This window comes from Molossus molossus, unplaced genomic scaffold (assembly GCF_014108415.1).
Source record: "Molossus molossus isolate mMolMol1 unplaced genomic scaffold, mMolMol1.p scaffold_m16_p_14, whole genome shotgun sequence".
NCBI lineage: Eukaryota > Metazoa > Chordata > Mammalia > Chiroptera > Molossidae > Molossus > Molossus molossus.
Genome location: NW_023425349.1, coordinates 32,090,152 through 32,111,585, shown reverse-complemented (window position 1 = coordinate 32,111,585; position 21,434 = coordinate 32,090,152). Strand labels below are relative to the sequence as shown.

At 54.7% G+C, this 21,434-nt stretch overlaps 1 protein-coding gene across 1 annotated transcript in view; it reads right to left on the bottom strand.

The window, feature by feature from the left end:
* SHB (SH2 domain containing adaptor protein B) overlaps positions 1 to 21,434 on the bottom strand; it is a 125,436-nt gene that overhangs the window by 28,236 nt on the left and 75,766 nt on the right. Inside the window, exons 3-4 of the mRNA XM_036261229.1 lie at positions 18,826 to 19,041; positions 2,186 to 2,354 (exon numbers count right to left, since the gene is read on the bottom strand). Of these exons, the coding sequence (XP_036117122.1) occupies positions 2,186 to 2,354; positions 18,826 to 19,041 (385 nt within the window). The remainder of the gene's footprint in view (positions 1 to 2,185; positions 2,355 to 18,825; positions 19,042 to 21,434) is intronic.

Here is a 21,434-nt window from a genome sequence, read left to right as displayed (position 1 = left end):
AATGCAGGACAGAGGGGGCTGTGGGCTGCCTCTGGGAGGGGGGGTGGGGGGACAGAGTGTACCCTGAGCAAGTGGTATGGGTGCCCATACTCCACAGCCCTGTAAGACACAGCTCTGTGTGTCAGCCGCCACCCACCCTCTCCCCTTTGCTAGGGTGGAGGAGAGGCTGGGACTTGGAGGTGCCTCCTAGACCCTGAGGCCTCATCAGCCAGGTGGGGGATTAGGTGATCCTCTCTGTCTGGGTCAATGGGGTGTGCTGGAAGTGGGATTTCACCTGAGCACACCTCTTGGTGATGAGTCAGGGCCTTCGGCAGGCCAGGATAATCCTGGGAAGAACAGCTGACGGGAGGGAAGGCCAGCTGTGACTCGGGACTTGGCCAAGGGCCTCGTCCCGCGGGAACGGGAATGGAAAGTGAGCAGAACCACCTCTGAGGGCCCCCGCTTGACAAGCTCTGCCGGGGTGGGAAGATGGTAGGCTGGCTGCTGACCCAAGCACACCGGGTCAGGATGCATGCGGAGCAGCTGCTGGCATCTCTGGATCACAGCGTGTTTACTGATTAAAATGTACAAGCTGATCAGACATAAGCAAACCCTGCCACCCAATCCGCGTGGCTGTGAGAAACGAACACAATGCCCCGAGCGCTGCCCCCGCCCGTGCTCCGTACAGCAGGCGAGGGCAGGCACAGAGCAGGCCGCAGCTTCCCGAGAGGATAGCATCTGCTTAAAAAAGGCACACGAGCACATGACATCATCGGAAAACCCTGCATCCTGCTCACCGGGCCAGCATTTCCTGCGAGGGATGCACTGTGGGCCACGCCGCGGCCAGAATCCCCAGGGGGAGACTGATATAGTTCGTGATCCACACAAGCCGGTCTCACGAGGAACCAGCTTGGTGTCAGCGAATCTCCTGGTGGGCTGAGTGCTGCTCTGTGCCAGGCGTGCGCTAAGGGTGGGGGGCAAGAGTGTACCCAAGGAGAGGGAAGTGAGGGGAGAGCCACGGGGCTGGAGTTCCAATCCTGCCTCTGCACTGGAACCCTGAGAGCCTGGCCAAGGCCCTGCTCCTTTTGGAGTCCTGATTTTCTCACCTGTGCAATGGGGATGATAACCCATGTATCACACTTGTTGTTAAGAGAATGATGCACCTGAAGGTGCCAGCACAAGATCCAGGACCTGCTTTATCATGTTCCTAGAGAAGCTGTCTAGTTCAGGTATATGGGATGGTGAGAAAACAAAAAAGCAGTTTCACAGAGTGAGTGGCAGGCTCGGCAAGTGGGGCTTCACCTGGGAGGTGATGGGGAGCCACCGAAGGTTTCAGAGTAGAGCAAGACCCTAGCAGAGAAGGGAGATGACCACCGTGGTCACGGGGAGGGCAGGAACCGGCCTGGCCAGCGGTGTGGGGAGAAGCGAGGAGGAAAAGGGGCCGAGGAAACCCAAATCAAGTGTCAAGGCCTTGCCAATTAATACCCAACAGCTGTGGGCGAAAACATCACAAGCTAGAAAATAATCTAATTTACAGTTAGGGGACAGGATCCGGTGTCCATTCAGTTGTCTGAAAACTCATCCACTGCACGATGAAAACAGAAACTGGGACTAAGAGGAAGAGGTGACCTGTGTCCTCCTGACAGTCACCAAGAGTAAGGGAGGCAGTGCGTGTGGCTAGGGATGAGATGCACGTTCTGACCCTGTTCTGCCACTGACCCCATGGTGGCCTTGACCTTCCACGAGCCAACCTGCCCATCTGTACCCGGGTCAGGGTGGGGCATAGCCTAAAAGACTCCTGTAGCTCTACCATTTTTCAGTCTGTGAATTTTTTTTTTAAATTCTCACCCAAGGATATGTTTCCATTGATTTTTTTGATAGAGTGGAAGGGAGGGAAGGAGGAGAAAAGAGAGAGAGAGAGAGAGAGAGAGAGAGAGAGAGAGAGAGAGAGAGAGAAACACTGATGTGAGACACATCAATTGGTTACCTCCCACATGACCCCGACCAGGGCCGGGATCAAACTGCAACCAAGTATGTGCCCTTGACCAGAATCGAACCCGAGACTCTTTGTTCTGCAGGCCGACGCTCTAACCACTGAGCAAACTGGCCAGGGCCAACTTTTTAAAACGAGATAGAGAAAATAAAGGGAAGAGCGGTGACTGTACGAACCGGGAGCCGAGGTTGGGCTCTGAACCTGTGAACTTACATTTGCTTCTCCAGCGGGACAGCAGGATCCACTCTTTCTCCCAGGATCCCACAGAACTCGGGGCTCCCATGTTTGATGGGCTTGAAGCCCCCTCCAGGAGCTCGAAGCTGGCGCCGCCGGTCCCGGGAGGGTGAGGGTGACTGTCGTTTCTCATTGCCGTTGAACTGGGCTGTGGGGACAGAGAGCGCACAGTTACCCAGAGCTCAGCTGAGGCGTCCCCACGTGGCAGAGTGGTAAGAGCCGAGGGAAACTTCTCGTTGGGACTTCACAATCTGCAGGAGGAAAAGCTCCAAGCAACGGACAGACATGGCACGGAGGTGCTGTTCAAGCCAGACAGCACTTTCAATGGGGCTGGTTAAGTCTGCAGAGGCCAGAGCTCAGCCTTGGCCCCAAAGGAAGACCCTGCAACCTCCAGCAAGGGGGGGTGTGCCCTGGACAGTTCTCAGGAATGGAAGTCATTCCTCATTTTGTGCTAAAAACCTGCCTTCAAGCGGCTCTTCTCCTCCTCCGTCGTCCCATCCCAATTGGGGCCGCACTGGCTCCCTTCCCCTGGGACACCCTCGAGGTCCAGTCAGGGTCATGTGGCATGCCCTGGGTCTGCATCTCTTCACTCAGTGCCCCGTGTGGGTCCTCCATAGCCAGCCCCGTCCTGGCCCCAGCCCCAGGGGAGGCCGGGCAGTGCCCGTCACAGGGAACAGGCCCTCCTCCGTACTTTCACCCCTCGCTGGGCCTGCTGGAGCACCGCTCACCACCATGGGCTAGGGGAAGATGCCTTGAGGGTGAGACCCTGGAGACAACCCACGAAGTGCAGAAAACACTGAGCTGGAACTGGCGTTGCTGCAAGCATTCCTAGAGACCAGCCAGCCCCCCCTGCAATTCTCTCTGGGCCTCAGTTCCCTCCTCTGAAACAGGGATAATGACCGCATCCACCCGGTGGGGCTGCTGTGAGGATTCAATCAGGTGATGCACACAGGGGCCGCACCAGGGAGCCTGGCGTGTAGTCGGTGCTCAGTGTTATTTTACAAGCTTACTTTTATTATCATGTCTGCTCAATGTGGACATGGTACTTCCCCTCATGTAAGCTACTGAGCTGACCCAAGTTCCCCTAAGCCTGCCCTGGCTAGCTGTGGACTTTGCTAAGTTACTCAACCTCTCTGAGGCCGTTTCCTGTCACCAGGCTGCTGTGGTGATCAGCTGAGGGAACCCATCGCCAGGCCCTTTGCTACCAGGCTCCCAAAGCCATGTACAGCTGTTGGCCAGTGGACACACGTCTTTGGCCAATGGACACATCTCTCCTCCAACCAGCAAGCACAGAGGTGGCAGCCACTCTCTGACCCCAGCCGAACACACATCGATCAACCTCATCCACAGAAGGGTGGGAAAACCCAGCCGGCCCGTGGTGATCGGCTGTTCACAGGGACGAGGATGGGAAGGAACTTGTTCTGTGATGGAGACAAGAGCATCTGCCGGTTTGTGAAGCACTCCCATCCCGCCGAACGCGCTCTGTTAAGGAGAAGGGCAGGAAGGGAGGCTCCCGCCAGACACCCACGTGTGTGCTCACCCCCGACTACAGCGGGCCCGGGCCATCCCTTCACCTATGTCCCTTCCAAACACCCATTCACACGGGCCAAGCACACTCAGGGCTGGGAAAGCGGAAGTGAGCAGGAGAGAGCTGGCCCTGCTGGCGGAGCCCGAGCGAGTGAGCGCGTCAGACCCGCGGCCGCCAGCTGGTGGTGAGTGCCGCGAGCAGGGCGGGAAGGCGCCGGAGGGTGACATCTGAATACATTCCTGAGGGACAGGAAGGAGGGCCATGTGGAATCTGCCAGAAGGAAGGACATTCCTGCCAGAGAGGGAAGAGCAAGCTCAAGGGCCCTGGGGTGGGAACATGCCTTGGGTGTCGGAGAAACAACTCAGCCCGGGGCGACTGCAGGGCCTGGGCTGGGGGAGCTGAGTGGGAGGAAGCAGGGCTGTGTGGGCCTTGGGAGGGACTTCGGTTTTATTCTGAGGGAAAAGGAGAACCGTTCTGATGTTCCGCCGGGGAAGGTTTTAACTTGGCACTTTGTATAACAGGGTTGCTGTGCTGAAAGACACGGGGTATGCGGGAACTCTCTGTGCTTCCCGCTCCAGTCTGCTGAGAACCTAAAACTGTTCTTTCAAAGAGTTTATTTTAAAAAGAGAGATGGAGGGGGAGCACAGGGAGGGCAGCGAGGGAGCTACAGTGGGGGCTGGCCTTGGAGCCGTGCGTGGAAGGGACAGGGCTGGCCCCTGGCCACAGGCCGGCTGCGTTCTGCGGGCAGACGGCAGGACCGTCCCTGGATTCAGTGTGGAGTGTGAGAAAAGGAGGAGACGACAGGCCTGTGGCCTGCGCACTGTATGGACGAGGCTGGCATCGTCCAGGAAGGGGAAGCCGGAGGAAGCCCGAGGCTTCGCGAGAGCCCGTGACGAGAGGAGGGGCAGCTCACAGCAGGGCAGAGCGAGGGCTGCTGGGCTCCTGCCCTCCTCTCTGGCTGCAGTTCTGTCCTGTGTCCGACCGCAGGGACAGGTAAGACAGCAATGACCTCAAGGCCCTTCTAGGAAGCCAGTCCAGGGTTGTGTGTGTGAGAAGCCCTCTTCCATCTGCCTCGTGAGCTGGACTTTCAGAGGTGGTGAGAGGGCGAAGCCCAGAGCTGGGACGTGGCACACCTCACCACGGCCCCTCCCTGCTTCCCAGCAGCCTGGCTCTCGCACCAGGGCTCCCGCTGGACCACAACAGCCCTCATGGCAACCAATCAAATGGGGTATGTGTTCTTCTTGAGGCAGGGGGTGGAGGTGAGGAAGGGGTGAGGCAGGTTCTGACCTGAGCCACCTACCTGGCCATGGGCAGGTGCAAGCACTTGGATCAAGGAGACAAGTAAGGGCCTGGCCAGAGAGCCCCTTTCGAAAGAGCTGGGACTTGATGCTACGGATGGGTTGAATCAAGAAATCCCATTCTCAGACTGGGCCTTCGAGTCCTCCCTGACTGCTGATGGAAGGTGGGTTTGGGGCAACCCTGGAGGCAGGGAGACCAGCTAGGGAAGGCGCCTGAGGCCAGAGCCCTCAATGAGGGAGGAATGTAGGAGGTGACCACAATTGGACTTGACACTAACTGCAGTGAGTCAGGGAAGAACCCTGTGTGATGCCCATTGAGATGGAGATCTGGGCACAGCAGGAGATGGGGTCAGGGAGCAGGGGACCCTCTGGTGCTTCTCCACTTTCTGCTTGTCAGGAATGGAGAGGAGGCCCTAGCTAAGGGGCATGGTGTGGGGCAGGTCTAGGTGAGAGATGAGGGTCTAGGCTTAGTTTTGCCACAGGTGGAGGAGAGGGAGATCATGTGAATTGTAAGGCATTTTTACCGCAGACAACCTGGGGTACCACTGGTTAAAATCAGAACTTAAGTATTTCTGCCAATATAAATTCCCACTCCGCACCTCCTGGCATAGAAGGCAAGCAGAGAGGCACGGAGCATGGAACATGGATTGGGGGAGAAACCCAAGCTCTGAGATCCACTAACAACCTGGCTAACTGTCCAGCCTCAGATCTCACCACACCCCCTTCCAGGCTGGTCTGCATCTGAATTACCTCCACACGCCCCTTCACCGGCTCGACCAACCTCTCCACCTGACTGGTTCCACTTGCTCTTCAGGGGTCTCCTCTTCCAGGAAGCCTTCCCTGACCTCAGCCCCTCCCCAGACTAACCTTGACTTCAGCCTATGGTATCCTAATTGCGTGCTTCCCTGTCTGGCTCCCCGTGAGCCCCTCAAAGCCAGGGGCTATCTGTACCCCAGCCCCATGCTTAGCACATACCTGCAACATAACAAGTGCTCAACAAAAGACTAAAGAAACTCAATAAGCTGCTGTTTCATTATAATGGGGGAAAATATCAGTTTTCTTACCAGATAAATTGGATAAAACCTAACAACGTCCCAGTCAACACTGTAATACCCTGCTGAATTAATTTATACATTTGCTTGCAAGCTTAATAATATAGCCATACATTTAGAGAGAACAGGTGGTGATGAATGACAGGCTTAATTAGGTAAATCATTTCACCTAAAATAAAAACATACAAACTCCAAGCGCAGTGATTCGGGAGCAAAAGAAAAAAAAACCTTAAGAACAAAAGCTCTAAACACTACCGCCTCCATTCCTTCTAATTAAGTTCCTCTTTAATCTGCAATTTAAAAAGGCAATTCTTTTAATTTAGCGATTTTCTGCAAAAGATAAAGGAAGACACAGCCCTCAAAAGAATATCTGCATTTAGAGAAAAAAATATGCCACCCTTGCAGAGTCGTTAGAATGACAGGACCTAATTATTCCACCTATAGGCAATTACAAGTGGAAGTCAGAGTTTTGCAGGAGGGAGGGGAGACCCAGATGGGCTGGACCAGACCCCACGGCAGTGGGAGAGGAGCCCCGGTTAAAGGCTTCACCAGCCTTTTTCTCAAAAGCAAGTGAAAAGTCCCCTCTGTGATGCCCGAAATGTCCTTCCAAAACTTCTGGTCTGATGACAGATCTCATCCTTTAAGACCCAGCTCAGGTGCCCCCCACATTCCAGGAGGCCTTCAATTCCCCCCTCAATCCAGATTAGCCTCCAGCACTGGTCCCCTTCCGACTGCGATGATGGGAAACGAGGTACATCACAAAACCAATTTCACCACAGGCTGATTCATATAAACAAGAGTTAAGTTCCCATGGCACTTCGTCAACGATGTCATGAAACGATGTTGCATGAAAGGACATTATTCCAGGACCTGCTGTATTATTACAGATTTTACACCAGTTGGTCCTGAGGTTGGGTCACTGATGATGAGGGAGGATGGTGTCCCAGGCACCCCTCCTAGCTGGAACTCTCACAGGAAACCTGCAGCCCTATAGGTAACGGGTGAGGGACTGGGGACGCAGAGGAGGTGGGGAAAAACTCCTCCAGGTTCTCAAAGCTAAGAGGGGGGCCTAAGGCTTGAGCCCAGGCCTGTGGGTCACTAGGGTCAGGCTTACCCCACTCCAGGTCCTCCTTACCCATGATGACACCGGCAGGGCCGTCAGGCAGGGGCTGTGCCTCATCATGCAGTCTCCGTGGCGTGCCTCCCACCTCTAGACCTGCAGGGACCACTGTCCTGCTCCAGCTGTAGGGCAGCTAGAAGCTTCTTAGGACGGCAAAGCCCCCGACCCCACCTGCTGAGAACTACCTTCCCCTCGGTGGCTCGGAGCACTCGGTACTCCTCTTAGCCCCTGTGGGGGCAGCACCCGGCATACATTTAATTTCTCTTTTCCCTCTCCGGTCTTCTCTGCCCCTAAACTACTGCACCACTCGGCATGGAGATGGTACTTAGTAAATGTGTGTTAGATGAAATACATGCGTTCCTTCGGGGTCCAGCTCCTTCCTGCTTACGGTCCAGGGCTGGCCAGAGAATGGGTCCCAGACAGCCGATGGGCCCCGCTGGCCCCCGCTGGCTCCCGTTCCTGAGATGGAGGGCAGCTCCTCGCCCTGGGGCTCACGGGCCTCAGTGACTTGATGCCAACTACACCTGGAGGCATTTTCTCCTATGAAACCCCGCTGGGCTCCACACCCAGCCCAAGACCCAGTCACAGGAACGGCCAGTCCCCAAATCCATCACCTGCCTTTTCTGCCCCTAGGCCTTGGCTGCCCTCTAGAACCAGTTTCTTCACTATCTGCCCGAAGACGTCCCAGCCAGTCTTCCAAGTTCAGCCCCAAAGCTGCCTCCCTCCTGGGGCAAGTTTTGCACTAGACCCCCAGGTGGAATTCCTTCTCCTCTTTTGCGCCCTGCAGCCCCTCTCTGCCACTGTCCGTTCCCACCCACCTCTATTCCAGTGCAGCACGGAGGTGTCTTCTCAGAACCCACAGAGCCTGGGGCCTCGGCTCCTCTGTCTCCCCATGCCCCGCATGCAGCAACAGGCCGACGGAAAAACCGCAGTGGCTCAGCATCATGAGAAGGTGTGGGCTTTGGGGTCAGGAAGACCTGGGTTCCAATACTGCCTCACCATTAATCACTGTCACTTGGGGCAAGCTGCTAAAACCCCTTTTGTAAAATAGGCCTGACAATACCCAGAGCATAAAGCATTGTGGAGGTGGTCAGTGATGACAAGGCCGAAGTCCAGGAGGTCCTCCTCCTCAAAGTTGCATCCATGCTCAGAACAGTTCCTCTCCCATGCTCGGAGGATAAACGGCCGTGCATCCGAAGTCACCCATCCCTCACCTCTGGAATTCCTGTCTGAGCTGGAGCCCCCAGCGGACAGCACGTGCTCTGTTTTGTTCACTGCCGAACCCTCGACGCCTAGAACAGTGCCTGCTGCGTATACGGTGGGTGCTCAACATCTGCTGAGTGAATGACTCTCCACCCAGGTCAGCAGGGCCATGAAACCTCCATTCATCAACCAAGAAACTCCAGCTTCAAATTACTTTGAAACTTTTGAAAAATGGCTCGACCTTCCTGAGTGCTTTCCACGTGTGGGCAGGCGCATGTGGGCCCGACACGGAGGTCTCTGACCCTCACGGCAAACTCAAGAGGTCGGCGCCACTCTGTCCCTGTTTTTATAAACGGGGCCTTTGACAAGTACCCTGCCCAAGCTGGTAGGAGCAGGGTGCCACACCGGGGTGCAGGCCCTGAACCCCAGCCTTGGGACTTAGGAACTGGGCAGCCTCCCTTCACCTGGGGGTGCCCTAGGAGTGACCTTCCCTAGGCAGGGGCAGGTAGAGAAGAGTCCACAGTCTGCCAAACATCCTCCAGTATTCCTGGCTGACCAAGGGTGTGCATGGTGGCCCATGAGAACAGGGACTGTTCAAAGGGAATTGGAAGGAAGCACAATGGGGCCCCAGGCCAGGCCTGCCATGTGCTCCCAGTTCAGTGGCTGCTTCTTCCAGGCTGGTCTGCAGTCTCCGACCCTCTGAGGTCTCCAGCACAGGGCAGAGTCCTTGAGGCACTGGCGTGAGGACTAGAGTGAAAAGAAGACACTACGCAAGAGCGATTGTAAGGAGCTCTCAGTCTGCGGAAGAGGCCTCCTTAGGTGCTCTGCGGACGAGGTGGAAATGAATACAGGCCATATTTGTAAACCACATGGACGGACAGGAGGTGCCTGGATAGTGTTCCAGGCCTGTGTTTGTTCATGGATGTGCCATTATTCTGAAAACACAAGGACACAGACAACAGTATGAAAGTGCCCGGGGCCACCCCTTCCACAGTCCTTGGGGTCAGTTTCTCCACACTGCTGACAGCCAGGCCGGACGTGGTGTTTGTGTGGGGGGAACAGCGGGGAGGGCAGGAGTGGAGAGGCACAGAGGGGGCAGTTGTGAGCCCCCAAGGGGGGCAAGGAGGGAGCCCGTGCATTGGTGTGGGGAGGTGAGCCGGACCGCGTGAGATCTGGAGTCCACAGAAACACTATGAACGTCACGACAGTGCACAAACACTTCAGTCCACTCTCTGCTCCTGGACCACGGTCCTCTGCTGCTTCAGCTTTCTACACGTGCTCTATATCATCTCATCTGCTCCTCACAGCAAGACAAGTGTTAGAATTCCCATTCTGCAGATGGAGAAACTGGGCCCAGAGAGGTGAAGCCCCTCCCCCTCCAGTTCAGAGCAGGCCTCACCGCCCCACCCCCCAGCCTGTGAGTGGCAGCAGCACCCCCAGGTAGGCTGTGAGACAACATGTGGCTCAGCAAATGTTTGGTTTGCATTTCCAGGATCACCAACAAGAGGCTCTGTGTTCGCCTCGTAGACACATGCAGGCCCCAGGGCACCACGCTGCCACATCTTGTGGGCCGTGCCCAAGAACAGAGGTCCTCATTGTGAGGGGAGGCAGCGGTGACTCTCCACAGAGCAGGCCATCGGGAAGGCTGTGAGGCAGCTGCCAGGGTGCCGCCCTGGTTCCCAGAGCGCAGTGCTTGCCAGCAGAGCCAAGCCTGGGCTGGGGAGCGGGGACCTGGCTCGGGCCATTCTCTTGTTCTGCACCCCCAAAGGAAGCATGGACACCACTGTCTGGTGCAAAGACCCCGTCCCAAAGGCTGCTGCTTGGCTACAGAAAATGTAAAGAAAAATCTTGATGAAAATGATTAAGTGACCCAAACACAGAGGCCTTTACCTGCTGAAGCAAGCCATCCTGACGGTCGTCACTCATTTTACAGAAGAGAAACGGAGGGCTCGAAAAGGGACTGACTTGCCCCAAGTCAACGGCTTGACTTAAACTTGGACTTGAACTCAGGTCTTTTGAATGCCAGAGGCCTCGAATGAGTTCAGCACAAAACAACAGTAGCAACAACAGTGATACCAAGAGCCGGCAACACTGAGTGCTCGCGGTGCCCCTGCCTCCCCGCACCCACTGCCACTCTGTTTTACACACGAGGGAACAGAGGCACCTGCCCAGGGTACCCCACTAGCAGCGGCAACACGGAGCTTTAAATCCAGACGCCTGGCTCTTGACATCGTGTGCACTCTGCCAGCCTGCCGGGCTCACCTGTCTGATGCAGAGCCTGCCCCACCGATGCGGTGGGCCCTGCCGCTTCCACCGCACGCACCCAGACACCTACTAGAATCCTACGGCTGGAGAAAGGGGCCTTTTCCCATCCACAAGCCTCGGAGGACCTGCAGGGAGCAGGGTGGGCATTTGTGGAAACAAGTTTCTCCATCGAGGAGCCCCACAGCCCCAGCCCATCTGTTCATATGTTTCTGCTGCTGCCCCCCCCCCCCACAGATGGCAGCGAGGGGAGGCAGAAGACAGGAGGGGCTAAGCCAGGTGCACGGCTCTCTGCCTGCCATCCACTGGCACACCAGTCTCCTCATCCCCAGTGTGGCATCTGGGTGCGTGGCCATCCTCAGACAGGCAGGGACACACTCTCTCCCTGGGAGTTCAGACCAGAGGCGACAACCACAGCAGTGAACAGCTACTCAAAAATGCCCCCTCAACCTCTTGAGAGAAGACAGGTGTACAGCATAAGAGAATGATGTGAAAACCATCTCTGTGAGCAGGCTGCATGAGTCTGTACATATCTCAGCATCCTAGAGAGAACTTGGGGTTGGTTTCCCCGAGACCTGAATTAGTCAGTAACTTAACGACTAAGTGCGTATTCATTGTGTGCCAGGCATTGATCTAGGTGGGCACCCAGGTGCGAACAAGGCAGGCAGAGTCTCTGACCTCGTGGAGCTTAAAAATCTCTATCCACATAAAGCTGACTGATCTGCCAAACGGAAAAGTAAAGACATTCTATCAAATCTTTGTTTTTTTCCCCACAAAGGAGACAAAGGCACTTAAAGGAACAGTTCTATCTGTCAGTATAATTAGCAGATGAATCAGAGCTATTAAATGCTAGTGTTTTTCTTTTCTTTCTTTTTTTTGGGGGGGGTTACTAAATGAATTCATTCATAAGTCAAACAGAAAAGTCAACTGGAAAAACCTGTCCCTCAGTAACATATTAGCCAAAGGAAACAAGTGATCCCAGCTCTCTCATTTAAACCCCCCTTTCTCTGCAGACCTGCTGTTCACACGTGTTAAATATTAATTACAACTGTTACTCATTAGTACACAGCAAAAAGCTCCTGGTACAAACACAATTGTTAATTTCCTTGGCAGCCCAAGGCATTCTGGGAAGCTGTGCGGGAGGCAGGAAGCATCACGGGAGCACTATGGGGCCAATGGTGGAGGTGGTGGTATCCCCTGGGTGCACCAGATGAGGGTGGCAGGTCTATATTCCCCGAGGAACCTTCTGCAGAGGCTGAGCCTGTTTATTCTGAGTGCTAGAGGGTGAGTCACAGGGCTCGGTGGGAATAGCAGACCTGGAGCAGGGCCTGACGCACACGTCAGCCCTAGCAGCTATGGAGCACTTGTGTTGGTCTGTGACAGTGACAAGTCACAGAGCGGGCACAACTGCTTCTACCTCGACAACCCAAGTCACCTCACATAAGCACAGGTACAGGGAATGCTCAGAGCTCCCCTTTCCACACTTGAGACGTCAATACAGAAGCAGAGAGGAAAGGCTTTGCAGTCAGACTGACCGAGTTCATTAGCTGTGTGACTGTGGGCAAGCTGCTCACCCTCTCTGAACCTGAGTATTGTCATCTGTGTAATGACAATGAAACCACACCCACATCCTAGCATTAACCCATGCCAGCTTCATAACTGGTGCTAAGTGTTAATATCTTGTCCTGCCCTCATTCCCCCCCACTTCACTTAACGGGATTATTTTAAATTAGCCAACTGAGCTAGCTCAGAGATGATTCAGTTGTTTAGGAAATAGACATACCTGGGACCTTACTTTTCTTTTTCTTTTTTTTTTTTGTTAATCCTCACCTGAGGACATTTTCCCATTCCTTTTTTTTTTTTTTTTTAAGAGAGCATGAAAAGGATGGAGGGGGAGAGAGAGAGAAACACTGATGTGAGAGAGACACAGTGATTGGTTGCCTCTCACACAACCCGACCGTGGCTGGGGATTGAACCTGCAATCCACGTACGTGTCCTTGACCGGGAATCAAACAGAAGGTACTTCAGTCTGAGGGCCAGCACTCTAACCACTGAGCCAAACCGGCCAGAGCTTCTTTTCTTTTTTTAGGTTACTAAATTAACTTAGTAACTTGATGAGGCTGGGAAGGTGTCAAAAATCAAGAGGGTGACTGGCTAAGGGGAGAATAACACAGCATTAGAGTCCTGCCCCGCCCCATCCCCCCAGCTGACAGTGACAAGTGTGTCTCTGGCTATTCCAGAACAAACCAATGCACACCCATATAGGATGTAGCAGGAGCCATGAGGGGTCACAGCCCAACCTGGAATGAGGATGAGGAAGGGACAGGTCATGTCGGGGAAGGCCTCCTGGAGGAGGTGGTGTTGATACCAGCCAAGCCAGCTTGTGACCTCCTCTCCCCAACTCCACCCTGACCCCAGCACCTAACACAGTATGTACTGAGTATGTTCTAGGTTCTGAAAGTAAGGTCCCTAAATCAGCAGCATCAGCAACACCTGGGATCTATTAGCATCTCAAATTGTTATGCCTCATCCCTGGAACCTAGTGAACCAGGAACTCTGGGGGTGGAAGCCAGAAATCCATTGAATGCTTCCTCCAGGTGATTTCTACAAATGCTCTGGGAAAACTCCCTAACCCATAACTGTTTCACAGCTGGAATGGGGAGGGGGCAGAGAAGACTCTGTTATACTCGGGACCAGTGGATAAAGAGTGGAAGACCCAGGTGGCTCATGGTTAGAACTATTGCTGGAGTTGAGATTTAGGATTTCCTACAGAAATGTTGCTTTCCACACCACCTCTGCATCTCATCACCAGGCATAACTTGGCATGAGCTCTGTAAATGGGTCCTCTGTGCCCTCTAAGTACCTCTTTATGCAGTAGTACTGTTTTAATATGAAATTAAATTTTATTTAATACAGCGAGCCTTCCCTGACCACCAATAACCATTCTCTCACGTGTGACCTTTCAGGGCTTATAAAGTTTTCATTCAGATCTTTTCCCTTGATCATCACAGAGATCCAGTGTGGCAAGGGTTGCGACTATCCCCATTTTACAGATGGGGAAATTGACACTCAGGGAGATTGCAGAAACTGTCTGAACCCCACAGCTGGTGAGGGGTGGCTCTGCATGTGCACATGGGGTTGTCTGACTCCTGCTGGCTCACTGACCCCCAATGTGCAGGGCCCTGTCCTGAGTTTTCCAGGGCAGAGAAACCCACCACAGAGCTGTGGGGAAGATACACAAGTATCCCAAATAACTGCTCAGCACTGAATCATAGGTCTCTCTTCTGTCTGCTGGGAAGCAAACCTGTTACTGGCTGCACCCAGGACATTGCCTGAAAAGTAGCTTTAACAGAGACAAAGCTTCAGTTGGTGAGTCGAAAACGAAATGACTTTGTTTCTCTAGATGATGTCGAGGGTGCCCTTCCAGCATTCCGCCTGGCTCCTCAAGCAAGTACTCTGAGATCATTTGCTTCTCAGAGGTGACTGTAGGTGATTAGGAATGCTGTTTTTAACGCGACTCACCGGATCAAAAGGAAACGCCCAGCCCTTCTCTGTGTCTGGCCTGACAGGCTCAGCTACGAGGTCTCCGGCGGTTCCTTTCCCCTCTCCAGGCCTGTTTCCCTAGCTGGACAAGAGGGAGTGGGAGGCCACAGTGTGGGCCTTTCCATGTGCTGAGTGGTGGGAGAACATGACCAAACTGTGGGATGGTTCTAGTTACCCCCATGCAGGCCCAAACCTCCAGAACGTGGGCTCCTACAGAATCTTTAGCGAGAACCATTCCAAGTGGAAACACACACCTCGTATCGTATCCTACCAGCTGTAGACGGAATGGGTGCAGGGAATTGGTGATGAACGGCACGTGACGTGTCCCATGGCTCTGGGAGAGTAAGGGCTCTGCCTGTATTTGATGCAGCATCTTGATAGCAGCAGGGACCCCTGACATCGACTGGCTTAGGCTTGGGCTCTGGAGTGGGACTTTGCATGTTCAAATCCCAGCTCTGTGGCCGACTAGCTATGGCCCCCGGGCAAGTCCTTTCTTCTCTTGCACCTCAGCTTCCTTATCTGTGAAGGAGGAAGCTAGTCTCCTAGGGGGCGCTATGAGGACTAACTGAGACAATGCACAGAGAAAGTGCTCAGTAAGTGCAGCCCTTCCCTGATGCGGTGCCCTCGAAGCCTCGCCAGGACCCTCCCTCTGCAGCGGGTACATTTCCGGGCGAGGGAACAGAGGGAACAAGTTCAATCCCTGTCCTCCTAGTGGCTACTCAGAGATGTGGTGACACTGTATCTGTGCCACCCCGAGCCTGGGCCTCCAGGTTACCCCCCCAGCATCTCAGTCCCTCCCTGTGTGGCCGCCTCCAGTGCAGGCTCTACCTGTCCATCTGATGATCTGGGCCACAAACCCAGGGCTGGTCAGACCCTCCACACCAAGAAGGGCCACCCCGAGACAATGTGGAATCAGCCCAGACTGCTCCTCCTGCCCCGCACTGGGCAGGGGGCTCCACAGAGCCCTGTGTGGGCCAGAGCTGCATTGGGGACTGGGGGTCAGCAGGAAAGCCATTTCTAGGCCCACCTGCCAGTCTCACAATTAGTTGCTGTGAAGACCCCCGGGGAGTGAGTAAAGTAGGCTGGGAACTGAGTCCAGCCAGCCCCAAGGCAGGTGTCTGCCGGTGGGAGGGGGCCAACAGCGTGATGGAAGCCACACCACTCTCAGTGGATGGACGGCAGGTGCTGGAACCTGTGGGGGAAACCTGACCTGCATCTGTCCTAGGGGCTGGGATCAGCAAAGGTCATGCAAGTGGACGGGACCCGCTGGGCAGGTCGGAGTGGGGTGGGTTCTGGCTGAGGCCACACTCAGCTTGCTGGAGGGAGAGCACACAGAGAAGGCAGGCCCAGGGCCTTTGTGAGTGCTTGCGGCATTTCTCACTCACTGGCCACAGACTTCGGAGAGCAGGGAAGACTTTCATTGCCAAGAAGCTAAGACAAGCTAAGACCACTTCACACCCTGCAATAGCTGTTTTCACGAGTACGGGGAGTGACAATGGAGCCTTCCCAAGCCTGCAGCCGCCAGAGTCTGGCTGAGGGGGGAAGGCGCTGACTTCCATAAAGGCTGGTCTGGAACTGCTGGCCCAGAAGGGCCTCTGCTGCAGGGACCACCAGAGCCCCCTTTGAGAGGCGCCTCTTCATGAATGCAGAGCAGGACAGCGTGTTGAAAGGGGGAAGCACGTCTGTGTCGCAGGCTGAATCACGGAGAGGACGCAGGCCTTCTCCTGCTCTCTGACTGACGCAGCAGGGCAGCGGCCCTGGAGGTGACTGCGGGCAAAGCCCTCGGGTGTCACCCCTGTGCACTGAGCTTCTGCCTGCAAGTTTCCAGTGAGGGCAAGTGCGTTATGCACTTTCAGGTGTAACTGCAATTCTTATCACTCACCTGGACCCTAAATCCCTGCGTCTCCTCCTTGGTGGGCCCAGCTCTGCCCTCTGGGGGTACCTCACACCCCTCTCCCTTTGAAGAACTGAAAACACTAACCAGGTTCCTTGCCCAGGTTTCCTCATCCAGGTTAAACGTGCCGAACCAGAGAATACAAGGGGTGGAGAGAAACGGTGATGATTTTGTCTAGGCAACTTTACTCTTCACAGACGTTCCTCGCTAAGGACCCTGTGCCCCAGGGCTCCACGACCCATCACAGAGCTCCCGAGAGCCCAGAAAAGCTGTGTGGGGCATTTTGAATAGGTTTTGAAGTAAGAGGCCAGGGCCCCACCAAGCACCGCGCTGCTCCCTGACCCCACCAGTGACTTGCTCACATGTGTGCATACAAAGTCCACCCAGGCGGGAAGAGTATCCCTCATTCCTGAGCAGTCACACCTCTGGATTTACAAATGGGACCGCGGTGGCCCCTTAGTCATCTAGCCCGTCAAGCTGTTACATCCTCCACTCTGGGCTGGGACAGGAGCTGCCCCTCACCTACCAATGCTGCACCTGACAGGCTCTGTCCACAGACATGGGAGGGATCCAGTCATGACCAAAGGCCATGCTCACAGCGTCCCTCGAGCCCGAGTGAAACAGCTTCCTCTGTGCCCCAGAAATCAGACCTGAGCCAAAAGCTTCTTGGGAAAAGCACAACCAGACAGCTCCGGAGCAGTTCACATAGAGATAAGCGACTCCACGAGACACAGATGGGGGTGGGATTCTAAGTGTCTTCTATCGACCTATAATAACATTTGTGATGCAACTCAGTGACATAAAGACAAGTCCAGAGTGGATACTTGTGGCTCAGAAACTTATCCAGAGACCTTGTGATCCTCTGTGAAAATCTAAATGCAAAGAAGTTTGAAACCACCTTTGCGCAGAAGTGGGCGTGTTCTGGCCTGAGAGCCTTCTGAAGAGATGGTGTCTCACAGGGCACATGAATCGCCTAGAGGTCTTGTTAAAACAGATTCTAACTCTGCAGGTGTGGGATGGGACCCAAGACCCTACATTCCGCACCAGCTGCTGGTCCAGGGACCACATTTTGGGCAGCGAGGGGCCAGACAGTCCTTGAGTGACATGCAGGTGCTCAGTCCAGGAGAGGGGTGGGGAGTAAGACCCCACACCTGTCTGCAGTGCCAACTCATGTCATAGGTTCTGGTCTTGGGAGAGATGTCACATTAGCCTCTTCAGCCCTTTAATCCAACTGGTGTTTGCGAAGGGCAGCACCGGCTCCGTGCAAGCCCCTCTCACACCCAGGAGCAGCACTGCCCGTCAGCTACGCCAGGGGACAGGACAGTCCTCAGATTCCCTTGTGCCAAGTGAAGAAAGGGAGAGCCCTGAGATGCCCAAGGACCTTTAGCTAACCGAATCCTCTCATCACTGGCTCTCTCAGTCAACCACGCTTGGCCTGCGGGCGAGACCAGCACCTACGGGACGAACTCGAGAGGGCGAGAGAAATGCCCAGCAGTGAGGAGCGCAGGGAGCTGCAAGGAAGCCCACGGGACGCGTGGCTGTACCAGGGAAGGTGCGCAGAGATGGTGACCTTTGAACTGGGCCCCAGAGGCTCAGGATTTTTCCAGATAAGATGCAGCAGGGAAAGGCACATGCAGGCAGAAGGAATGGGGTGTGCAGAGTGCTAGGACCAGGGAACTGGGTGTGGTGTGTGCCGGAGCAGCCAGAACATCAACCGAGGGCACCGGGATGGGGTAGGGCAGGGCCTCGCTGTTGGGGGCCACACAGGGAGGAAGGGTCTAGTTGTGCATGAAATAGGGAGATTTCAGGTAACATGGATTTTAAAGAGAGTAAAAATGAAAACTCTCCCTTTACGACCTTCAATGTGGTAAGAATTCAGCCAATCATTCAATGTCTTTCTTGCCTAAAAATTTAAATGCATCTGGCTTTCCGCCTCTTAACACTGAACACGAGCGTTTCCCCAAGCTGTCCACACGCCCTGGCAGCAGCGCTTTGTAGTGGCTGCACAGCCCCACGTACCCAGTCCCTGGCCATTTTGCTGGTTCCCACCTTTCATGATCACGAGCAACGCCTTTTCTGAATTTCAGATCCTAGCCTTGGTGCGAATCCTAAGGACTGGAATTAGGACCAAAGGGCATGAACAAGCTCGAGACCTTGATGCACCTGGCGGACTGTTTTCCAAGAGGCTGTGGGAGAGTTTAGGACTGTGACGGACACCCGGACTCTAGAAACCCAGTCTCAGAATGGGGCGCAAGGCAGGCACCTGAGTCACTGAAGGGGCTCTCGCCAAGGGGAGGGCCGGCCCTGAGGGCAGGAGACACAGCAGCCCTGGGCGCACACAGGCCTAGTGCAGCCACACAACAAATGGAGGCGCTGGGCTCCCTCAGGCCCAACAGGAGACCATGCAGACTGGTTCTGTTTTAGTTTCTAAGAGATCCTTCTGGACTCTGAAATCTTGGCTTCAGTGAGCTAGGGCATTGCCAACAGGACCAAGACAGAGTCGGACAAAGAGATTATTGGGGCCATCCATGAAGACTGGGGAGACTGGAACCAAGACCCAGGACCCTCATCATTTTGAGGGGTTCAGCTGTTCTAGAAGAAAGGGCAGCCCAACTGGATTATCAAATGCAGCCCCGGGGTTTACCTGCGCAGGCAGGGACCAGAGCACTGACTCCCTTTACCACAGATGAGTGTCCAGTGTGGGCCACTGGCTCCTTACCTGCCAGAGCTGGGATGGTGACCCGGTTCCACTCCCACGGCTGGTCGTACTCATCAGCGGGCCTGTCGTCATCCTGCGGCAGCTTGCTCTCCCGCAGTCGGGGGCTGACTGCGCTCTCCGAGTCCGAGTCAACGCTTTGGCCCTCGGGTTCATAAGGGGTGTCATATAACTGGATGCCTTTGTGCTGGGAACGGACACTTTCCTGTCTCTGAAATTCTGCAGGCAAAAAAAAAGGAAGCAGAGGTGTCATGGAATTGAAACACACACTTCCTCAGCTGGGATCTGCCAGGCGACATCCAGAAAAGTTCAGAGCTGCCAGCCAGGGGGTTGAGGGCTGCACAGGAGCTTTCTGTGTTCAGTGGCTCCTCCCACCCCGTGAAGGCAGCATGTCCACTCTCCCAGACTAGGCTTTCTCACAGAGAGCCCAGGCTCTCGGACCCGACAAAGCAGGAGGCTCCCTGCCTCCACCTGCTGGTTCACTGCAGCCTCCAGGACGCGCCCCGAGGTGCAGACGATGTTCCAGGTGTTCCAGGTGTGTTCTGACACCAGCCCAGAGCACACAGAGCTCACACCCCTTGCTTTACAGACGAGTGTCTTCGCCACTAGCATTGTTTTCTATCCTTGGGACTTTCATCCCTCATCTGAATAATGAACGCGGAGATTGCACCCGAGGGTCCTCAAGCTTTCAGCTCGTCCAGTCATTTCAAAAGACCTACCCAGCTTCCCCAGGGGACCTGGGGTCAACATTTTCTCCTCTATAAAGTGACTCCTTCCGGCATTTCTCCCTCCCCCAGAGCCTGCCTGTCTTCTAACACACTGAGCACATCTGAGGGATGTGAGAGCAGGTGTCCAGGTCCACTTCTGAGCAAGGAAGGAAGGCTCTTACTCTCCTGGAGAGGATGCTAAGGACTAGTTCCTGTGTAGGCTGAGGGGTGACCTCCATTTCAGCTGCTGCTCATTCCCGAGAGGCCAGTGGTGGCTCAGAGGGACTAGGATGCTACAACCAGGTGCTTCTGAGTCAAGCAGGACACTACTGCTTCGATCATAAACACCCACTGTGGGCAGGGCCCAGTGGGGACATGGACAAGGGAGGGCTCGGTGCAGAGGCTGCTCTCAGGAGGCCCACCATTTCTGGAAGAGACACAACAACCTAAATCACCAAAGGGGCTCGGTGCAGGGCCGGTGAGGGATGGGGCAGGAGCAGAGAAGACGGGGAATAGGAGAGGGCAGGACTCCCTGTGGGAGGACCAGCGCGTGCCAAGGCTGCAGGGCTGGAGAGGTGGTGCTCCCTGCCTGCTTTCCGGTTTGACTGTGCTGGAACATGTAACAGAACACTTGCCATTTTGACCATTTGGGGTGTACAGTTCAGTGGTATCAAGTATATTCAACCATCCATCTCCAGAACTTTTTCATCTTCCCAAACAAGCTCTGTAGCCGTGAAACACGAACTCCCCACTTCTCCCTCTCGACGCCCCTTCCAGCAAGGGCACTGCTTTTAGGCGGGGCTCCCTGACCAAGGCCAGCGCACGGGTGACAGGTGTCCTGCCCCGCACACAGGCCCAGACACACGACAGGAGCCAACTGAGGCTGTGCTGCTGGTCGTCGGTGTGAAGGTTAAATAACGTTAGGGTCGTATATTTCCCAAACTTCACTTAGTCATGTACTGACTTCATGAGTTGGCCATTTGTGGAGTACCAACCAGGTTACTATTTACCCTATTTATTTATTCACTTTTTAAAGACAATAATATCACTTGAAAAGTAAGCTTTCTTTCATCCTCCCATAAGCCATCACCTACACAGTCGATAAACAGAAACAGGTTGAAGGAGGACTAAACCACCGAGGCAGGTCCCACTGCCCCTGGGAGGCTGGCCCAAGGCCCGCTTTCCCTGGCGGAGAAGAAGAGCGGGTGTCGGAGGGCGGTCGGGGAGGCATGCACCAAACAAGGATAACTTCCTCTTTCCGGAGAGGGTGAAAAGGAAAAACCCTCGCACAGCATGGTTCTCAGGCCTCCTAAAACCCGGGATGTCACCCTTTGGCAAAGCACATGTTACTGTCCTGTGGAAAACTGGGATCGATGGTTAGTTTTGAGGATGATGCTCTCCTCTGCTGGGGGAGGAGGAACAGAGACGAGCTGTGAGAGGAGGGTGTAGTCCCTTGAAGGGGAAGACCGACTGAAGTACTGCACACAGACCATCTGACCTGCTCTGTGAGGTCACTGTCATCCGTGTCACGCTCACAGCCTGGCCTACTGTCCCTGGAGAATCCGAGGGCCGGGGACACTGAGAACGCAGTGACAGGCACTGACCTAGGAAAACCACTTTCCTCTTCCCCGATTTCAGAAGCAGGACCAGCCACCACTACCAGGTATGCTCCAGTTTACAAAGCGCTTTGCATGAGAATCACCATTTAATCCTGGGCACCACAGAGCAATGCACAGATGCACTTCTGTGGGCCCCAACAATCAGGAGCGCACTGACTCTCTGAGCCTGGCTGCAAACAGATCTTCAATGAATCGGAATGGGATAACTGAATGACAAGTGACAGCCAGATTTACCCCCAATTCCAGATAATTTATGTTAAGTCCTTGACAGCAGTGATCAAGTACA